The 18,673-nt window shown below is 39.9% G+C and overlaps 1 protein-coding gene across 3 annotated transcripts in view; it reads left to right on the top strand.

Moving 5' to 3' along the window:
- Positions 1-11,833, top strand: part of rev1 (REV1 DNA directed polymerase) — a 111,571-nt gene extending 99,738 nt beyond the window's left edge. For 2 of the 3 annotated variants that reach the window (XM_078221928.1, XM_078221930.1), the window contains 2 exons: positions 5,181-5,283; positions 11,386-11,833. In XM_078221928.1, coding sequence (XP_078078054.1) covers positions 5,181-5,283; positions 11,386-11,497 — 215 coding nt within the window. In that variant the 3' untranslated portion in view covers positions 11,498-11,833. The remainder of the gene's footprint in view (positions 1-5,180; positions 5,284-11,385) is intronic. The other variant, XR_013498877.1, reaches the window with a different exon arrangement.
- Positions 11,834-18,673: the final 6,840 nt, after the last annotated feature.

The raw sequence follows: 18,673 nt of genomic DNA, 5'->3' as shown, positions 1-18,673 counted from the left end.
CTTGTTAGTTTTAACCTTTCCGGCTTGGAGCCACTGACTTTCTCCCATCTTCTAAGCTCCCTAGGATTTTTCCTGAGCCCTAACTGCACGAAGCTATTACATGGCTCTGGAACTTCTCCTGAACCCCAACTACACAGAGCCAAATAACAACAACTTTAAGTGAAAGAAAGGGATGTGGAGAAAAACAATGTGGAGGGAGGAGAGGATAACTGACGAAAGAGTTGGTGTGGAGCCAAATAAAGTGATAATGGGACAAGTAAAGAATCAAAGGATGCATCTAATGGAGCTGTGAATGGCAGGATTGTAAATTGCTATCATCTGAAAACAAAATCAAGAGAAAAAAACTGGAGTAAAACCAAAACCCTGTGAAGAAAGAAGAAAACAAATTTGGGGCAGAGATTATGGTCTGAAATCGTTGAACTTATCGAGGAGTCTGAAAGACTGTAAAGTGCTGAATGGAAAGCTGAAATGCTGTTCCTTGAGCTTACTTTGAGCTTCATTGGAACACTGCAGGAGGCTGAAAGCAAAAAGGTCAGCACGAGAGCAAGGTTCAGAATTAAAATGACGAGCAACTAAAAGCACAGAGTTATGCTTGTAAGCCAAACAGAAGTGTTTTCGCTAAACAGACACCCAATCATTATCTGGTCTTCCCAGTGTACAGCACGACCACCTGAGCAGCAAATACTGTACACCAAATTGAAAGAAGTGCATGTAAGTAGCTGTTTCGTCTGTAAGTAATGTTTGAAGCCTTGGACCTTGAGGAAAGCGTGTGTAAAATGGCAGATGTATCCCCTGCACTTTCATGGAAAGATGCCATGGGTTGGAGATGGGGTGCTTAAACAGTGAACTAGGGCAGTGGTGCTCAACCTTTCATATGTCACAGCACGTCTCTATATCCTTATGGAATTTTGAGGCATACCTTCTATTTCCTCTGAACTGCCCTCTAACAAAAAAAACTGTCTTGGGACAGTTTTCAGCCTGCGTTCCCCGTCAGAGAGAACGATGACGTGGGTGGAAAATCCGAAGAGAATCAAGAAACGCGGGTTCCCATGCTTCATTGTGCATTTGTGGATACCAAAAATCTGATTTCCACCATAGGGTGGCATGGTTGTTAGCACTGCTGCCTCACAGCACCAGGGACCCGGGTTCAATTCCGGCCTCTGGTGACTGTGTGGAGTTTGCACATTTTCCCCGTGTCTGCGTGGGTTTCCTCCAGGTGCTCCGGTTTCCTCCCACAGTCCAAAGATGTGCAGGTTAGGTTAATTGGCCATAATAAATTGCCCCTTCGGGTCAGGGGGATTAGCAGGGCAAATATGTGGGGTTACGGGATAGGGCCTGGGTGGGATTGTTGTTGGTGCAGACTCAATGGGCTGAATGGCTTCTTGCACAGTAGGGATTCTATGATTCTAATAATGCTGAGCACTGATAGCTTCAGTTCCAGCTATCACAAAACCTGGGCCATTGACTTGGAAAAATGTAAGTAATACAATATAAATGTAAACTGTATAAAGAGAACCTTGATTTCCTTAAAAACACAGTTCATAAATAATTTATTCAGTTCATACAAGATTTTATATTTTGAAATGGTCATCAGCATGAATGTTGGTTGTTTATCTCCATAAGAAAAAAAGCAGTAACATAATTTTTAAAAACTAAGAAAGCTAAAGGCAGAACAGAAGTCTCAGCATAATGTTAATCTCATATCTAGGGATCATCTAAACATCACAGATTATTGGCACGGTTTCAATATTGTGATTTTCAGAACAGCATATGCCATTTATTACCCCTCTGACTTGCTCACTTCTCCCAGGGCTTTTGCATCCTTTTTGAGTTTTTGCTTTTTGTGTGGTGCATAGGGCCTTTGCCTTCAGCTCCAAGTCCTGTTGATCATGCGCATGGGTCTGACCAATGTAAAAAATCAAAATTGCACGGCTGCAGCTCTTTTCTGGTCGGCATATATACGGGAGACCTGAGGTTCATCGGGTCTTGGAGATGCTGACCACAGAGCTGAAAATAAAGGTTCGTTTTAGTTTAATTGCATTTTGAATCTTTATTCACGGCACACTTGGGGGATCTTGAAGGCACACCAGTGTGTCATGGCACACCAGTTGGGAACCACTGGTCTCGGGTGTCACGAAGGGAATGGTCCCTTCAGAATGCTGAAAGAGGGGAAGGGAAGATGCATTTGGTGATGGAATCACTCTAGAGGTGCCAGAAATGGCAGAGGATGATCCATTGAAGATGGAAGATGGTGAGGTTGAAGGTGAAGACACTCCGCACTCTATCCTGTAACTTTGCAGGTTTATTTCCCTTAAGTGCCAACTCAATTTTCTACTCAATTTCTATTAATTGATTGTCTCCGTTGTCATCACCCTTGCAGGCAGCAAGTTACAGAGTAAAAAGGTTATTCTTCACATCCACCTCCCCATCCCAATCTCATGCCCAAAACATTAACTCTGCATCCCCTCATCCTTGTGCCATCAACTAATGGGAGCAGCATTTCTTTGACTACCATATCTAACTCTGTCATAATCTTGTACATCTCTAAAAAGTTTCCCCTCCATTTTCTTTGCTCCAAAAGGAATTACTCTGGTTTCTACAATCTGACCTTGTGGCTAAGATCCCTCATTCCTGGAAACATCCTGGTAAATTTCCTCTGTACCCTTAAAATAATTTTGCATCCTTCCGAAAGTGTGGTCATCAGAACTGAACCTAATGCACTAGTTGTGGCTTCGCTAGAGCTTTATGAGGGTTCATCATACCTCCTTGCTTTTGTACTCAATGCCTCCATTTATGAACCTCAGGATTTTCTATGCTTTGCTAACTATCTCACCTTAATCTATGCACGAGAATTCCTACGTCTGCTATCCCTGTGCACTCTTTAAAACTGCTATTAACTCTTTGTTACCTCTTCCTTTCCCTCTACCAAAATGCATCACCTCCCGCTTCTCTGTTAAATTCCATCTGTCACTTGTCTGCCTATGTTCTGTTTTAATCATTTGGTATCCCCATTCTCTGCCACACCTCCAAATTTGGTATCGTTGGCAAATTTTGTAAATTTACTCTTTTCCAATACCAGATTTAACGTGTCATGTATGTATATATCAGTGGTCCTAGCACTGACCATTGAGGAACACCACAGCCTACCATCCTCCAGCTGAAAAACAACTATTTGACACCATTGGATTTTTTTTCTGCCCTGAAGCCAATTTTTTATCCATATACCTCAGGATTGTTAACCAACCTTCATGTGGTACTTTGGCAATTTTCTGTTACTTCATCAAAAAATTCCAATTCTAATGGTCATACATGACTCCTTAATTTAACTCAAATCTCTCCAAGTGCCTCATAATTTTTTCTTTGATAATTATTTCTGAAACCTTACCCACCACTGGTTAACTGAATAGCCTGTATTTCACTCAGCATGTTCTGTCACCCTTTCTTGCACAAGGCGTTTATATCTGCCACTGTCCAATATTCTGGCATCTCCAGCGTACCGAGGAAAGATTAGAAGATGATACCAAGCCCTTCCACTATCTTCATTTTAACTTTCCATAGCAACCTAGAATGTAAGCCATCAGGACCAGGTGACTAAGCCTATCAACATCCTGGGAGTTACCATTAACCAGAAACTGGACTGGACCAGCCACATAAATACTGTAGCTACAAAAGCAGGTCAGAGGCTAAGAATTCGTGCAGCGAATAATACATCTCCTGAATCCTCAAAGGCCAGCTACCATTTACAAGGCACAATGCAGAGGTGTGATGGGGACACAGAGTGTACGATCTGCAAGATGTACTGCAGGAATTCACCAAGGATCCTTAGCAGCACCTTCCAAATGCACAACCACAACCATCTAGAAGGAAGAGGGCAGCAGGCACATGGGAGCAACACCCTCCCCCCAAGCCACTCATCATCCTGACTTGAAAATATATCACTGTTCCTTCACTGGGTCAACATCCTGGAGCTCTCTTGTTAACAGCACTGTGGGTGTACCTACACCATATGAACTGCAGCAGTTCAAGAAGGCAGTTCACCACCACCTCTCAAAGGCAATAAATGATGGCCTAGCCAGCAACATGAACATCCCATGAATGAATAAATGAAACTAGACTTGCATTGTTTAGTTCTTGTACAGGAAGTTTTTGATTAAAATGTGAAATCTTGTGTAATTCTCAGTTAATAATGGAAGTTCACATTTTTTTAAAAAGTTAATGGTTTCCCTCGAGATTATAAGATATGTCAGAATAATTCTTGTACCTTCATTGCATTTTAACTATCAGATTTCCTGAATGAGCGGTCGGGAGAAAAACCTTTGGTTAAGTACTACAAACAAAGAATCTACATCTATATGGAGCCAGCTAAGGAAGCATATCTTTGAAGTATATAGATAAGATAAACCCAAATTATTACTTCAGTATTCAATAAATTTGTGCAAGAGAATGTAAATGGAAGTTAGATGTAAATTTAGACCAGATATCAGGACAAAATCTTTTGGCTTACAGTGATAAGTGCTTAAATAATCTACCCAGCAAAGTAATAATGGCAGATCATTGAGGATATTCGAACAGCACTTGAACAGTCTGACGGGACTTTCAGTGTACCAGATTATTTTTCATAATCCTTGCTTTATTATCTTACACTGGACTCCATGACTTAGTCATATTGGAAAATACAAAACTGTACTTGAGATTCGGCACATCTTGCCATTTTAAGACACAGTTGATTCTACAAAATTTCCCTTCTCTATGTAACTTCAGTCAAATGTAAAAGAAAACGGGAACCAGTCATCAGGGTTATCTATGTGAGTAATTAGTCATGCTTGACCCACTAAAACTGTTCAGGTGCCCGACCACTGAACTAGAATGTTTAGAATGACCCAGGCTGTACCTCTACATGGCACAACCTCTGATGCTTGTTTAGAACTGGATGTTAAAATAGTCATTTTAGTTCAGGTTGGGAAGAAAATGCAAATCACTAATTTTGTTTCATTTCTGCTTTAAGGTGGCAAGTAGAATGGTTTGAATTTAGTATGCTACTGGGTATTGTAGGTAGTATTTTGGAGAATATGATGAGATAGAGCGTATAATGCCTATTATAAACAAAAATACTGCAATTGAGCATTAATGTTTTTCTCAGCGCTCTGATTTCTAATATAGCATTTTTTGTATTTATTCAGAGCCAGTGGAAGAGGACATTCTGCAGGTTGTCAAGTATTGCACTGACCTCATTGAAGAAAAAGATCTGGAAAAACTGGACCTAGTTATTAAACACATGAAAAGGTAAATCTGTCACGATGTGTGTCATGTTTTATGATTTCTAGAATAAGTACACTTTTTAAAATTATTTTCTATTTTTTGTGGGACTTGGTTTCAGAATAGTCGTTCTGTCTTACAAAACATTTTTATAATCAGTGACATAGAACTTTATGTACATAACTTTAGTTTTTGAGTATAGTAGGAATGTAAGTTTAGATTTTATAAATCTTGATATTCCCAGGTTTGAAAGTATTCTGACTATGTAATTAAATTTATTTTTATGTATAATGGATTTCTTCAATAAGAAACAATTACTACTTCATTCATATCCAGTGTACATCACAAAATTAAGTCCAGATTCTTGGTCCAGAAAATTTCAATGATGCAGTTTCTTAAGACTTTCTTTCAATTTTCTTCACTTTCAATTTTGTTTTGGTTTTCTGCTCATCACATCAAAGGTTATTAGCATGGGAAGCACTTTGCCATTATAGACACCTATTTTGTATCTCAAGAACTCACAAGTCAAATGCAGTAAAGTTAGACGCAGACTCTAGTTTCTGATTGTTCTCCAAGCAATGGCTATGAATGGACCTCAAGTACCTTTGTATTTTAGCAACGTGACATTTTCCCAATGTAATCACCCCATGACATTAGAAATTTAGAGTCAAGTTACTCCAAATTTTGTTGTGAACCCTTGCCCACTAAAAGTTAGGTTATAATTGAAACCTTATTTCATATTGAACACAGCCAAAAGACAACAGCTTTCATCCATCATTGTGGTTAGATTAAAATCAGGTCCGAGATTCAAAATAACAGTCTGCTAACCAACTGTATCTTGACATAACTGATCTAACAGCAAATGTTATTTTTCTCTTTGATACATTATGAAGACATTTGGTCTGCTAAACAGTTCTCCCCCTGCTGGTAGCACACATGGAATTGTTCTTTTGACTCTGGTATTTCTTTAATATATTTGGAACTGTAGGTTTAAAAAGGAATGTTTTGATAAATTTAGTTGCATACCTAATAATACTGAATCCCAAATTAAGCCTTTAAACTGATGTAGTTCGACAGAGACAGAGCCAGCAGGCAAAGACTCAGACACTCAATTAGCAAATAATAGCAAACTTTATTGACATGAGCAAAATCAAACAACAATACACTTACAAATTAAAAAATTAAAGAAAACAAAGGTATACTTCTAAATTAAACATTACACCACTGCCTGCACTGACAGGAAACTCCTTCTGTCCCTGAGGATTTCATGCCTTCAGTTGGATGGCCAGTTCAGGAGAAGCAGAATACAGTCTCAACCCTTCATGCCAACAGGTATTTGCTTCTTCCTCCAAAGAAAACTGGACTATCCTGTGTCCATGCTGACAGAAATTCTGCCTCTGTTCTTGGGCCCACTGCTTCACTATCTATCCCCGCCGCTGACAGGAAACTCTCTCTGTCCCTGAGGCTCTGTCAATGCAACCAGTTCCCCTTCACCTGGTGTACATGCACAAAATGGTTCCCAAAACCCTCTTTTATACCCAATTCTGGCATCGCCCACCTTCATCCTTAATTATTGTTAATTGTCAATAATGTTGTATAAGTTAATTTCATTGTTTCTAGCTATTTGCGATCATTACCTTAAACATAAGACAACAGATTATTTCAAGATGTTCTTTATCTTAATGATGTGGAGATGCCGGCGTTGGACTGGGGTGAACACAGTAAGAGTTTTAACAACACCAGGTTAAAGTCCAACAGGTTTATTTGGTCGCAAATACCATCAGCTTTCGGAGCGCTGCTCCTTCGTCAGATGGAGTGGAAATGTGCTCTCAAACAGGGCACAGAGACACAAAATCAAGTTACAGAATACTGATTAGAATGCGAATCCCTCCAGCCAACCAGATCTTAAAGATACAGACAATGCGGGTGGAGGGAGCATTAAGCACAGGTTAAAGAGATGTGTATTGTCTCCAGACAGGACAGCCTGCAAGTCCAGGAGGCAAGCTGTGGGGGTTACTGATAATGTGACATAAATCCAACATCCCGGTTTAGGCCGTCCTCATGTGTGCGGAGCTTCGCTATCAGTTTCTGCTCAGCGACTCTGCGCTGTCGTGTGTCGTGAAGGCCGCCTTGGAGAACGCTTACCTGAGGATCAGAGGCTGAATGCCCGTGACTGCTGAAGTGCTCCCCCACAGGAAGAGAACAGTCTTGCCTGGTGATTGTCGAGCGGTGTTCATTCATCCGTTGTCGTAGCGTCTGCATGGTTTCCCCAATGTACCAATGGACATCCCGAGGCATGGTACATTGGGGAAACCATGCAGACGCTATGACAACGGATGAATGAACACCGCTTGACAATCACCAGGCAAGACCGTTCTCTTCCTGTGGGGGAGCACTTCAGCAGTCACGGGCATTCAGCCTCTGATCTTCAGGTAAGCGTTCTCCAAGGCGGCCTTCACGACACACGACAGCGCAGAGTCGCTGAGCAGAAACTGATAGCCAAGCTCCGCACACATGAGGACGGCCTAAACCGGGATGTTGGATTTATGTCACATTATCAGTAACCCCCACAGCTTGCCTCCTGGACTTGCAGGCTGTCCTGTCTGGAGACAATACACATCTCTTTAACCTGTGCTTAATGCTCCCTCCACCCACATTGTCTGTATCTTTAAGATCTGGTTGGCTTTAGGGATTCGCATTCTAATCAGTATTCTGTAACTTGATTTTGTGTCTCTGTGCCCTGTTTGAGAGCACATTTCCACTCCATCTGACGAAGGAGCAGCGCTCCGAAAGCTAATGGTATTTGCTACCAAATAAACCTGTTGGACTTTAACCTGGTGTTGTTAAAACTCTTACTTTATCTTAATGCCAGACAAGTGTCCAGTCCAATTCCAGAACTGGGCCAGTGACTGTGTTCTGATAGGGGCCTATAATGGATAGTTCAAATTCCTTTGACAGCTTCAAACTTAAATTATAGTATAGGGATATTAGTAGGTAATACAAAAATAAATATAATCTGACTTAATTTTTGGTTATTAATTACTTACCCTTTAGTTACAGGGCAATTGAGATACTTTCTTCTAATAATCAATGACAACTGTACTATATTAAATTAGCTTGTTGTTAGCCAAATTAACATGGCTTCCTTCCTGGCCACATGTTAGTACAAAATGGTGGGCACAGTAAGAAGTCTCACAACACCAGGTTAAAGTTTTGATACCAAATAAACCTGTTGGTTTCAACCTGGTGTTGTGAGACTTCTTATTGTACCCACCCCAGCCAATGCCAGCATCTCCACATCATTACAAAATGGTGACTTGACCTATTGGTTTGTTGCAGAATATATGATTGTAAAAAGCCTTTTAAAATAAAATGGTCAAGTTAAGCAAGCACACTAAATCCTACTAAAATAAAATCCCAAATCTAAGCCAGTTTCCAGAACTGAAAAGTTTAAAATGATATCTGCCATGTGTTATAATGGCCTCTAATTTCAAGTAGGCCAAATCCATGCTGCCTCATTTGTTCCCTGTTTATTCAACATATCAACATTTATGCTATCTCTTAAAAATCCCAATCCTTCCCAGTGCCATCTCCAGTAATTTATTGCTTTTCACCAAGTTTCACATTTCACCTCTTGGATTGTCGTTTTCCATTCAAATACTTCCTCACATTTTCTACTCCCAATTTCCACTCAAGATTTTGTTGTGATATTCCTGCTGCTTGCCTCAACTGATTTTGACTCGAACGATGTTGATCTCCTGTGACTAATTAAAATTGTCCTCCCTCACTCACCACTTGTTTTTCCCTCCCAATTTTGATGACTTTACATAATCATTTAAATTTTTGTCAAGCAAGATCTGCCCTTCCCTTCTAAAAATAATAAAATGCTAGAACTACTCAGTTCAGGCAGTATCTGTAGAGAGAAACAAGAGTTAACATTTCACGTGAAGATGATCTTCCAGTAGAATGTTATCTCAACATAAAACGTTAACTCTTCTTAGATGCTGCCTGACCAGTGGAGTATTTCCAGCATTTTTTGTCTTTATTTCAAATTTCCAGCATGTGCTGTATTTTACTTGTGCTCCCTTTTTGCTGAAATCACCATTCCTGATTACTTGAGTTATCAACGTTGAGAATGATTGGCGAGTGACTACAATCCAGAATTCTGCTTTCATTAATGACTTTGAACAAATGATTTATTGTCCAACTGATATCCCTAATTCTCCCAGTAATTCAATTGATCTCAAGTCGGTTCTTCACATTCAATCGTTATTCTTATACTGTCTCTGTATCCTCAGCTTTGGGCAATAACATCTATCATATGAGATTCTTGTAGGACATTCTGCAAGAAACCACACTCCATAAAACAATCTTGCCTTGTTTATATTGCAAGCTGACCGCTTGGGTCAATCTTGAAGAGTTCTATGTTTTTCCCAATCCGATCGGCATTTTTACTCTCCTAATCAGCCAATGTCATAATTGATATTGCTGTTGGAATAAAGTATTTCATAACTCACTATTTTCCATCATGTTTGGTGGTGCATCTTGATTCAATACTGCCTGCTATTCTGCTTTCTTCTGTAAACATTCTTCCTGTAGGACATGCCAATTGTTTAATCTGAAGTATCCAAGCTGTATTTATCACTGCATAGAACATTTACAAATTCATCAGAACTTCTGAATATAACTTTACTTTAAAGATACTTTTACTGCTGCCTTTTCAGCAGTTTGTTATTTTGGTTCCTTGGCAGACGAGCCTTGCATAACTTTAGTGAATCCTCCTTTTATCCAGGTGATACATTTGCCAATTCTCCTCAAGAGAAAATGGACTATCTTGAGCCAATTCTTTTGCTCCAACCCTAATCACAATGACTCCAGTAAAGAATATTCCCTGTTATCTTTCAAAATCATGACAGCATCATTATATTCTTGCCAGATTGGTCCAATTCTCTGGTTTCTAGTCTATAAAAATTCCTTCAGTGCCGACAGTATTGCATTTGTCATCCTCAAGAAGTGCTGTTGAACTTACCCTTGTCCTATGCTGTCATTCTTCAGTGGCCTTGAATTTGCTGAAAACTTCTGCACCGTGATAATGCTGAATGCTGATCAGTGGCACAAGTTCCAGAAAATTGTGTGCAAGTCCATTATGTGCACCGTGCCTAAGTTCTACTAGCATTTTTGCGTTAAGAGGGACCCTCGTGAAACTAGTTATACAGCTAATTATAACTCCACCTCTCTATTAAAATTAATGTAGAGTTTGCTGCATTAATGTCACTGATCACACAGCCATGTGGACCATTACACATTGACCCTGGAAAGTTCAGAATAAGAAAGAATTCAATCAACCAGGTTGGCTAGAGATCATTGAAATCTTAATCCTAAATTAAGTAATAAAGTAAGTGTTTGGAAGCCAGGCATGTCCAGAATAATTGCCTGAACAGTTCCAAAGGTTTTAGCATGGACTGACACCACGTACCTATAAATTAAGTTGCTATTATCCAGTTTCCCTGCAAAACTGTCTTTACTTATTTCCCTTTCAACTTGTTGTTTCTGTTCTGTGGTTAATGGCTCATCCCTTGACTCCATAATCTCAAGGATTCCCTAAGCTCTTTTCCCCCATTTAGTTAATTCACCTACTATGTTCCTACTTCATATCCATGACCTCCACTCGCCTACCCTTCCATTCCACTCTATATTCATCAATTTCCTTCACATCAAATGTCTTTTATCTGCACAAGCATGAATTTTATTTCTTTACTTCTTAAATACCATTTCTTCATACCTAACCAATAGCTACCACCTTTTATCTGTGATGGCTCCAGTCTTAGTCCCCACTATCAGCATTTTTGACCTCAATATAACTTCCAAATTCAAATGGAGTGCGAATAGCTCCCACGCTGTTAAAGCTCCTTCCAATAAGTTTGATTTTCTTTTCCATGCCATACACTGCTTTTCCCCCCTCAACTCAACCCACTATAAAGCCCAAGTCATTGAATCTTACTTTTAAAAATTGGATAGTCTCCTTCATTCAGTTGCTATTTACCATTATGAGAGTAATGCGCACAAAATTATACTTATCTTTTCAAAGCACAATGTTCTGAGAGTGATGTATTTCCTGTTTTATGACAGGCTGATCCAGCAGTCAGCAGACTCCCTATGGAACATGGCTTTTGACTTCATTCTTGACAATGTTCAAGTTGTAATGCAGCAAATCTATGGAAGCACGTTGAAATTTACATGAAAAGACAACGCTAGTGATATTTTTAAAAACTAATACACTGGAGCCTGGAGCTCCCATCTTGTGCCATAAATCCTTTGTGAAGCTCTTAAAATTTGCATGGTAGTCACACATTGTGTTTTTATGAAGACATTTCTGATATTGAAAAAACATTTTGTAGGTTTTTTTCTTGGCAAAATTGTGTGCCAAATTCTTGTTGGAGTTGCATGTAAATAATTGTGTTGTAAAAAGTATCATGTATGTAGAATACATTGTATTTACAAAATTGTTGTTTATAAAGTTTGTTTTTTAGTGTTCACTTCTATTTAATAAAAAATGTTTGTTGTGAATTTATAACATAAATCTCATCTAATTTTTAACTAAGTTATATAGTATCTTGGCATTTCAAGCACACTGTTAATATGATATTTCTGTCAGTAATGTTGTTTAATGAAAGTAGTTGTTACTAGTTAAATCCTACAGCTCACAGCCTGAGAAACATTTTGCATATTTCCTATTATAGTGAACATCTATAATTTAGTTACCTCGATAATAGCATTTCAATGAATAAATACAAATGAAGCTGAAAAAATGGGAGTAGGAAACAATTAACATTGTTTGAAACCAAACTGAAATGCCATTTTCTGTAAAAACTTCACTCACGACCTTGGGTTGTTTACTGCTCATAGGCTACAATTCTCCCAATAATGTCCTGCTGTGCAGCAAAGTCAGAATCATTATTCACTCACACTCTCAATGAGTGCCGGTATTTAAGAACATAAGAAATTGAAGCAGGATAGTACATACAGCCCCCTCTACCTACCCTCTCATTCAAAAGGATCATAGTTTATCTTTGACGTCATCTCTTCCTGCCCAAACCCCATATTCCTTGATTCCCTAAGTCCAAAATGTATCAATCTCAGCCTTCAGTATACTCGATTACTGAGCACCCACAGTCCTCTGGGATAGAGAATTCCAAAGATTCGCAGTCCTATGAAGTGAAGATATTTCTCCTCCTGTCAACCCGAGACCATGCCCCCAAGTTCTAGACTTTTCAATCAAGAAAAACAATCACTCAGCATCTACCCTGTCAAGTCCTCTTAATCCTTTATTTTTCAATGAGATCTCCTCTCTTTCTAAACATCAGAATATAGGCCCATTCTATTCAATCTCTCTTCATAGGACAACCTCCCATCCCAGGAGTCAATCTGGTGAACCTTTGTGTTGCATTCTATTTAGGGTAAGTACATCCTTCCTAATTTATGGTCATGAAAGCTCTATACTACTCCAAGTATGGTCTCTTCAAAGCCTTCTACAATTGCAGCAAGACTTATTTAAAATTATACTCCAACCACTAGCAATAAAGGCCCACATACAATTTGCCTTCCTAATTGCACCTGCATGTTGATTTTGTCTCATGTACAAGGACACCCAATTGAACATTTTTTTTAAAAAACTAATTTTTCCAAATTATATATCATCCATCATCTTTTTGTCCATGAACTTAACTATACTTCTTGCAGACCTTTGTCCTTCTTACAGTTTACTTTCCCAATAAACTTTCTCAGAAAACTTGGACACATTACATGAGATCCCTTCATCAAAGTCATTAATCCTTAGAACTCGTAATAACAGTCTGTCAACCTGCAAATTACCTATTTATTCCTATTCTGATTTCTATTCTATAACCAGTACTTTACCCATGCTAATTCAAGATTTATTACCCCTACTCCATAGAATCATAGAAACCCTACAGTACAGAAAGAGGCCATTCGGCCCATCGAGTCTACACCGACCACAATCCCACCCAGGCCCTACCCCCATATCCCTACATATTTTACCCACTAATCCCTCTAACCTACGCATCTCAGGACACTAAGGGACAATTTTAGCATGGCCAATCAACCTAACCCGCACATCTTTGGACTGTGGGAGGAAACCGGAGCACCCGGAGGAAACCCATGCAGACACGAGGAGAATGTGCAAACTCCACACAGACAGTGACCCAAGCCAAGAATCGAACCCAGGTCCCTGGAGCTGTGAAGCAGCAGTGCTAACCACTGTGCTACTGTGCCGCCCAATGGAGCCCTTTTTTTATGTAACATTGTTTTGTGTGGCACCTTATTGAATGCCTTTTGAAAAAGCTAGGATATAATTGCAGGGAGCATTTAAGCCAAACCTGGTTCTGCCTTTTCCCAGTATATACACATGCGCTCCTCAGGCAAAGGTTGCTGCTGGTGACCACGATTGCTCAGCAACTTTTTTCTGGACACTACAACCAAGATCAGTTAACAGCAGTCTGGTGGTAGAATCCAAGATCTTTCTGGTGCCTGCAAATAAACCCAATGAGCTACAAACTCGGTAAGCAGAACTCCACTATATCAGTTCCAGCTTCATTAGATTCTGATAATACACAATAGTGACAGAATTGTGGAAAAACAAATTACCAGTGATTTATTCCATTAATATATCAAATATATTGCAATTTTTCCAAATATAACATGCATTTATTCCCTAAAAAATTAATCTAGAAGTTAGGCTGCATATTACACATGGTCAGGGCATGGAAATCACTGGCAGAAGAGCAAAGTGCATCATGAGTGAGAAGCAGTGGTGAGAAATGAGGATATATTACAAGGGATCATGTGGGGTGACTACACTAGTAAGCTTTTAATTTATATTGTAATTTAGTTAAATTCAATTATAAAGTAAGATTAGATCAATTCATTAGCAGAAAACTAAAGATCATTCATTATGCAATTACAATGTGTTCAATTAATCAAATCTAGAGATAGTTAAAATTATCCTGTTCCATGTGAGAACTCGACAAAGCTGCTTTTATCCTGGATAGCCACGTGTGGTAAATGTTGTTAGCTGGAACAGCTTGATCTCCCAAGTTCTAGAGCTTGAGCAGCAGTTAGCATCACTGGGTGCATTCTCGAGGCCAGAGTGTCATGAATAACATTCCTAGATGTGGTCACCTTGCAGCTAAGTGTTTGCGGGGAGGTAAGGAATGGGTGACTGCCAGACAGTCAAGGAGGACCAGGCAGGTAGTGCAAAAGTCCCTTGAGTGAATATTGGTTTGAGTGATGGTTCCTCTGGAGAGTACAACCAGAGCCAAGTCCATGACACTACAACTGGTTCAGCTGTATGGGTGAGGTGGAGACATTGCACCATAGAAAGATTGGAAAAGCAAAGTGATAGGAAATTGTACAGCTAGAATACCATACAGGCATTTCTGTTGCCATAGAATTGAATTCGGGATGTTGCCTACTTGGTGTCAGGGTCACCAATAGCACTGAATGGCTGCAGGACACTTGGGGGAGGATGGAAAAGGACAAGGAGTAAACCAGAGTCAAATTAATTAATTGAGGGGGAGTTAATTTAAATAGGATGAGAATAGATGTTGCTAAGGTAAACTGGAATCAAAGAGTAGGAGGAAAAGTAATTCAACCCCAGGATGCTTTAAGAGGTGACAGTTTCAGTACAGTTGAGGTGAATTCCCATGAATAAAAAGACAGGACAAATAAATTGAGGATGATGAAAGAAAGATTAAGCAGAAAAGGGATGCAGATGACAGGTTGATAATACACATGATAACCATGCTGAATATAGAAAGAAATAATGAGAAGTAAAAAAGAGTATGACACGAGACTGGCAGCCAAAAAAAAATGAAATTCAAGTCTTCTATAGGCATACGTACAGAAAAGTGATGGTAAAAGGAGAAGTGGAGCCAATTAAGGATATAAAGAGGACATAGGAATGGAAGTAGAGGGCACAACTGAGGTACTAAATGATTACTTTGCATCTGCCTTCTCAAGGAAGATGATGCTGTCAAAATCCTAGTGAAAGAGGAAGCAATTGAGACATAAGATCATAAGAAATAGGAGCAGGAGTAGGCCATCTAGCCCGCCCTGCCATTCAATAAGATCATGGCTGATCTGATAGTGGTTTAGTTCCACTTACCTGCCCACTCCCCATAACCCTTAATTCCCTTATTGAGCAGAAATCTATCTACCTGTGACTTAAACATATTTAACGAGGTAGCCTCCACTGCTTCAATGGACAGAGAATTCCAGAGATTCACTACCCTCTGAGCCGGGAATCGAACCCAGGCCCCTGGAGCTGCGAAGCAGCAGTGCTAACCACTGTGCTAGCGTGCCGCCCATCATATCATCAGAGTCTTCAGCGTCTCAAAAATTAATTCTCATAGGCTCCTCGTGTGTTATACAGGTCCCACCAGCATCCTAAGATATCCCCCACTCCACAGTCATTTATCAGACAGGCACAGGAGGGCGAGATGGCAGATAATGCAGTATCCCATCTAACCAGTGCATATCCACCTCTGAGTCATTTCATGCATTTAGAGATGGTGGCACTGGGTAAGGAACACAGTGCAGTAAGAAATTTCTGAGACAGAGGCATCCATGGACATTCCTCCTCAGCGAGGACTGTCATAGCAATACTCAGTTGGGCAATGTTAAAGGAACCTGGGAGTCACAGTTTTAAGGTTGATACTTGGGAGCAGTAGCAGATCTGTTGCCACCTGGCAAATTCCCTAAGGCTGTGTGGGCTCATGAATTTCTAATGGAGGAGTCTATGCAGTCGCTGAGTTAGAGTCCTATTGTGGCTCAGAGCTTCAAGTGCATGAGTTCCTCTCATGAAATGGTGGCCAGCCACATAGAGAGCTATATGCAGTAGCATATCCCGCATTGTATGCAGGAGCTGTGCACTATCCTGCACAGACTGCAAGTCACTTTATGTAGCTTGAACAGTTTGTCACATGTTTGAACTAATGTCTATGAAATGCATGGTTGTATTGTGGGGTCTGTCTCTTTAAGAGAGTACAGCACAAGTGAGTCACCTGACTTGAGGGACCAATGAGAATCAGGAGTGAGTGATCACACCAGAGAGAGAGCATCCTTTCTGGCATTTTACTTCTGAAACCATGTAAACATGTAGAACTGAGCTCTGCCCCAGGGCAGCCCTCATGCTGCACAAACCTCCTGTACCAATTTCCCTTATCAATAAATCCCCTTTGTTCCTAACAAAGCCTGAAATCTTTTGACAACACCTTAACAGCCACAACATGACATACCTGAAGTGCTTTTACAGGCTGGATAGGCCAGTCATGCACATAGTCTTAAAGGAGGCTGGAGAGGTTGCTAGCTCAGCAGCAGCCTCCCTCAAACCAGCAGGAACTTCAACGAAGGTTTGAGGTTGCAAGGACCAAGCCTCTTGCTGCTCTTAACACCTGAGGAAGGCAAAGATGTTTTGGCAGAAAGCATCTGTGCAGCAAGACCCAGTGGCAAGGGCTGTTCTTCCAGTGGTGCTGGCAGAGAAGTCCCAAGAAAGGCCTGATTGGTGCCTCCAAGATATTAACAATTGTTATATTCATCACAGTTGCAAAGCCAGAGAAATTAGCAGCCTACTGCATCTCCTCTATGTAGAGGTGTCCAAATGTGAAGGGCACTACAGGAAGCATTTTAACTGGTATTATGCTAATAGTCAATTAAGAGTACACTGTAAATAAACTCACTTCTCACCATCTTCAGCTGCATAATTATATTAACTTTATGCTAAACAGTAATAACGGTGTGAACCAAACAGTTGCTCTTTACTGATGTCACTGAAGACTCCAGGCAGTAGAGCAGCTCTGCATGACGGCAAGATTGATTACTCCAGAGGAAAGGCTGTCATTCCTCATCAAATCGCATGTTTGGAACATTCATATCCTTGAGCTAAGTCTCAGGCCTTTCTATAGAATCATAGAATGGTTACAGCATAGGAGGCTGCCATTCAATCTGCCATGTCAGTGCTGGCTCACTGAAACAGCAATTCACAGAGTGCCATTCCTGTCTTCACCCTGCAGACAATTGAACTCTCTTAACTGTCTCAATTGAACCTGCCTCCATCACACTCCACAGCAGTGCAGTCCACATCCTACCCACTCACTGTGTGAAAAAGATTTGCCTCATATCACCATTGACTCTTTTGCCCATTACCTTTAATCTGCGTACTTTGCTGAATCACTTATATACACACCTGCCAGGGTGTCTCAGAGGGTGCCATCCAAGCAGTTCAGATAGCAAAAGCACAACTTTAGCACCCTGATGAGGGCTCCAGTGATCAGCAATAACCAAATTAAATGGCGGAGCAGGCTCAAAGAGCCAAATGGCCTATGTGTGCTTCTATTTTCTATGTTTCAGAACAACCCATTAGTTTCAACACACATTAAAATTAGAAAGAGGGAAGGAAATGGGAGAAAACAAATCCTTAGGGAAAAGATTCAATACTGAAAAATGAAACGGAGAATAATGTGGAAGCCTGACTTTACAGGGGAAAAAATATAATTGGTAGCTCAAACAGAAGAACAAGACTATAGGTAAAGTTTTTAATATCACCAACCCCTTTTGTATGATTAGTAGATCAATCACTATAATTCAGTTACAGCTCCACCTGCTGTTTGAGGCACTAACTTATTTTTTAAGCTTCTAAAACAGAAAAATGCTGCTCTAGACATGGAAGAGAATGATTAATGGTTACAGATATTATAGCTTTCCCACTGAACTTAAAAATATTTTCAGGCATGCGATTGGAATGCTAAATTTTTGATCAAATTAAGAATAAAATAAAAAAAGGCTTTGGACAGAAAAATGTTAAGTCAAAGATAGGAAAAACAGTTGGAAGAAGAGAGAAGAAATCAGGATGGAACAAGGATAGAACTGTAAAAGAAGATTGCATGAAGTAATGTATATCACAGATACGATCAAGTGCCTCAAATTAGAAATCAAAAGTCAACACATTCATTGCAAATTAATTCCTCACATTTATTTGATTTGGCCTCAGTTAAAGGGGTAGAAGAGTCCAGCCTATAGGCGTGATCAGTGAGACACTGATCAATCTGGCAAAAGGAAAATTATGGAGGGAATCCAGTCAGCTTTTTAAGCATTCTTACTTCTAGATTAACAGATAATCCCAAATATCAAACTGCATGTTTTTCATAATATTTTATGATGACTCACTCAATGACATTAAAGTCTTGGGCAATTAATGCTCCATTGTTTTTTGTTGATTTATTTAGTCTTATACAATGCAAATAAAGGAGAGATGAATATCAAACCTCATTATTCCAATTTGGATGTAGAAAGATGGAAAAAGTGGAATTGCAAGCATTAGTGATGGCAAATGGAACCTACA

This window comes from Mustelus asterias, chromosome 10 (genome assembly GCF_964213995.1).
Source record: "Mustelus asterias chromosome 10, sMusAst1.hap1.1, whole genome shotgun sequence".
Lineage (NCBI taxonomy): Eukaryota > Metazoa > Chordata > Chondrichthyes > Carcharhiniformes > Triakidae > Mustelus > Mustelus asterias.
The sequence above is the reverse complement of the archived record's forward strand: the minus strand, read 5'-3'. Positions and strand labels throughout refer to the sequence as shown.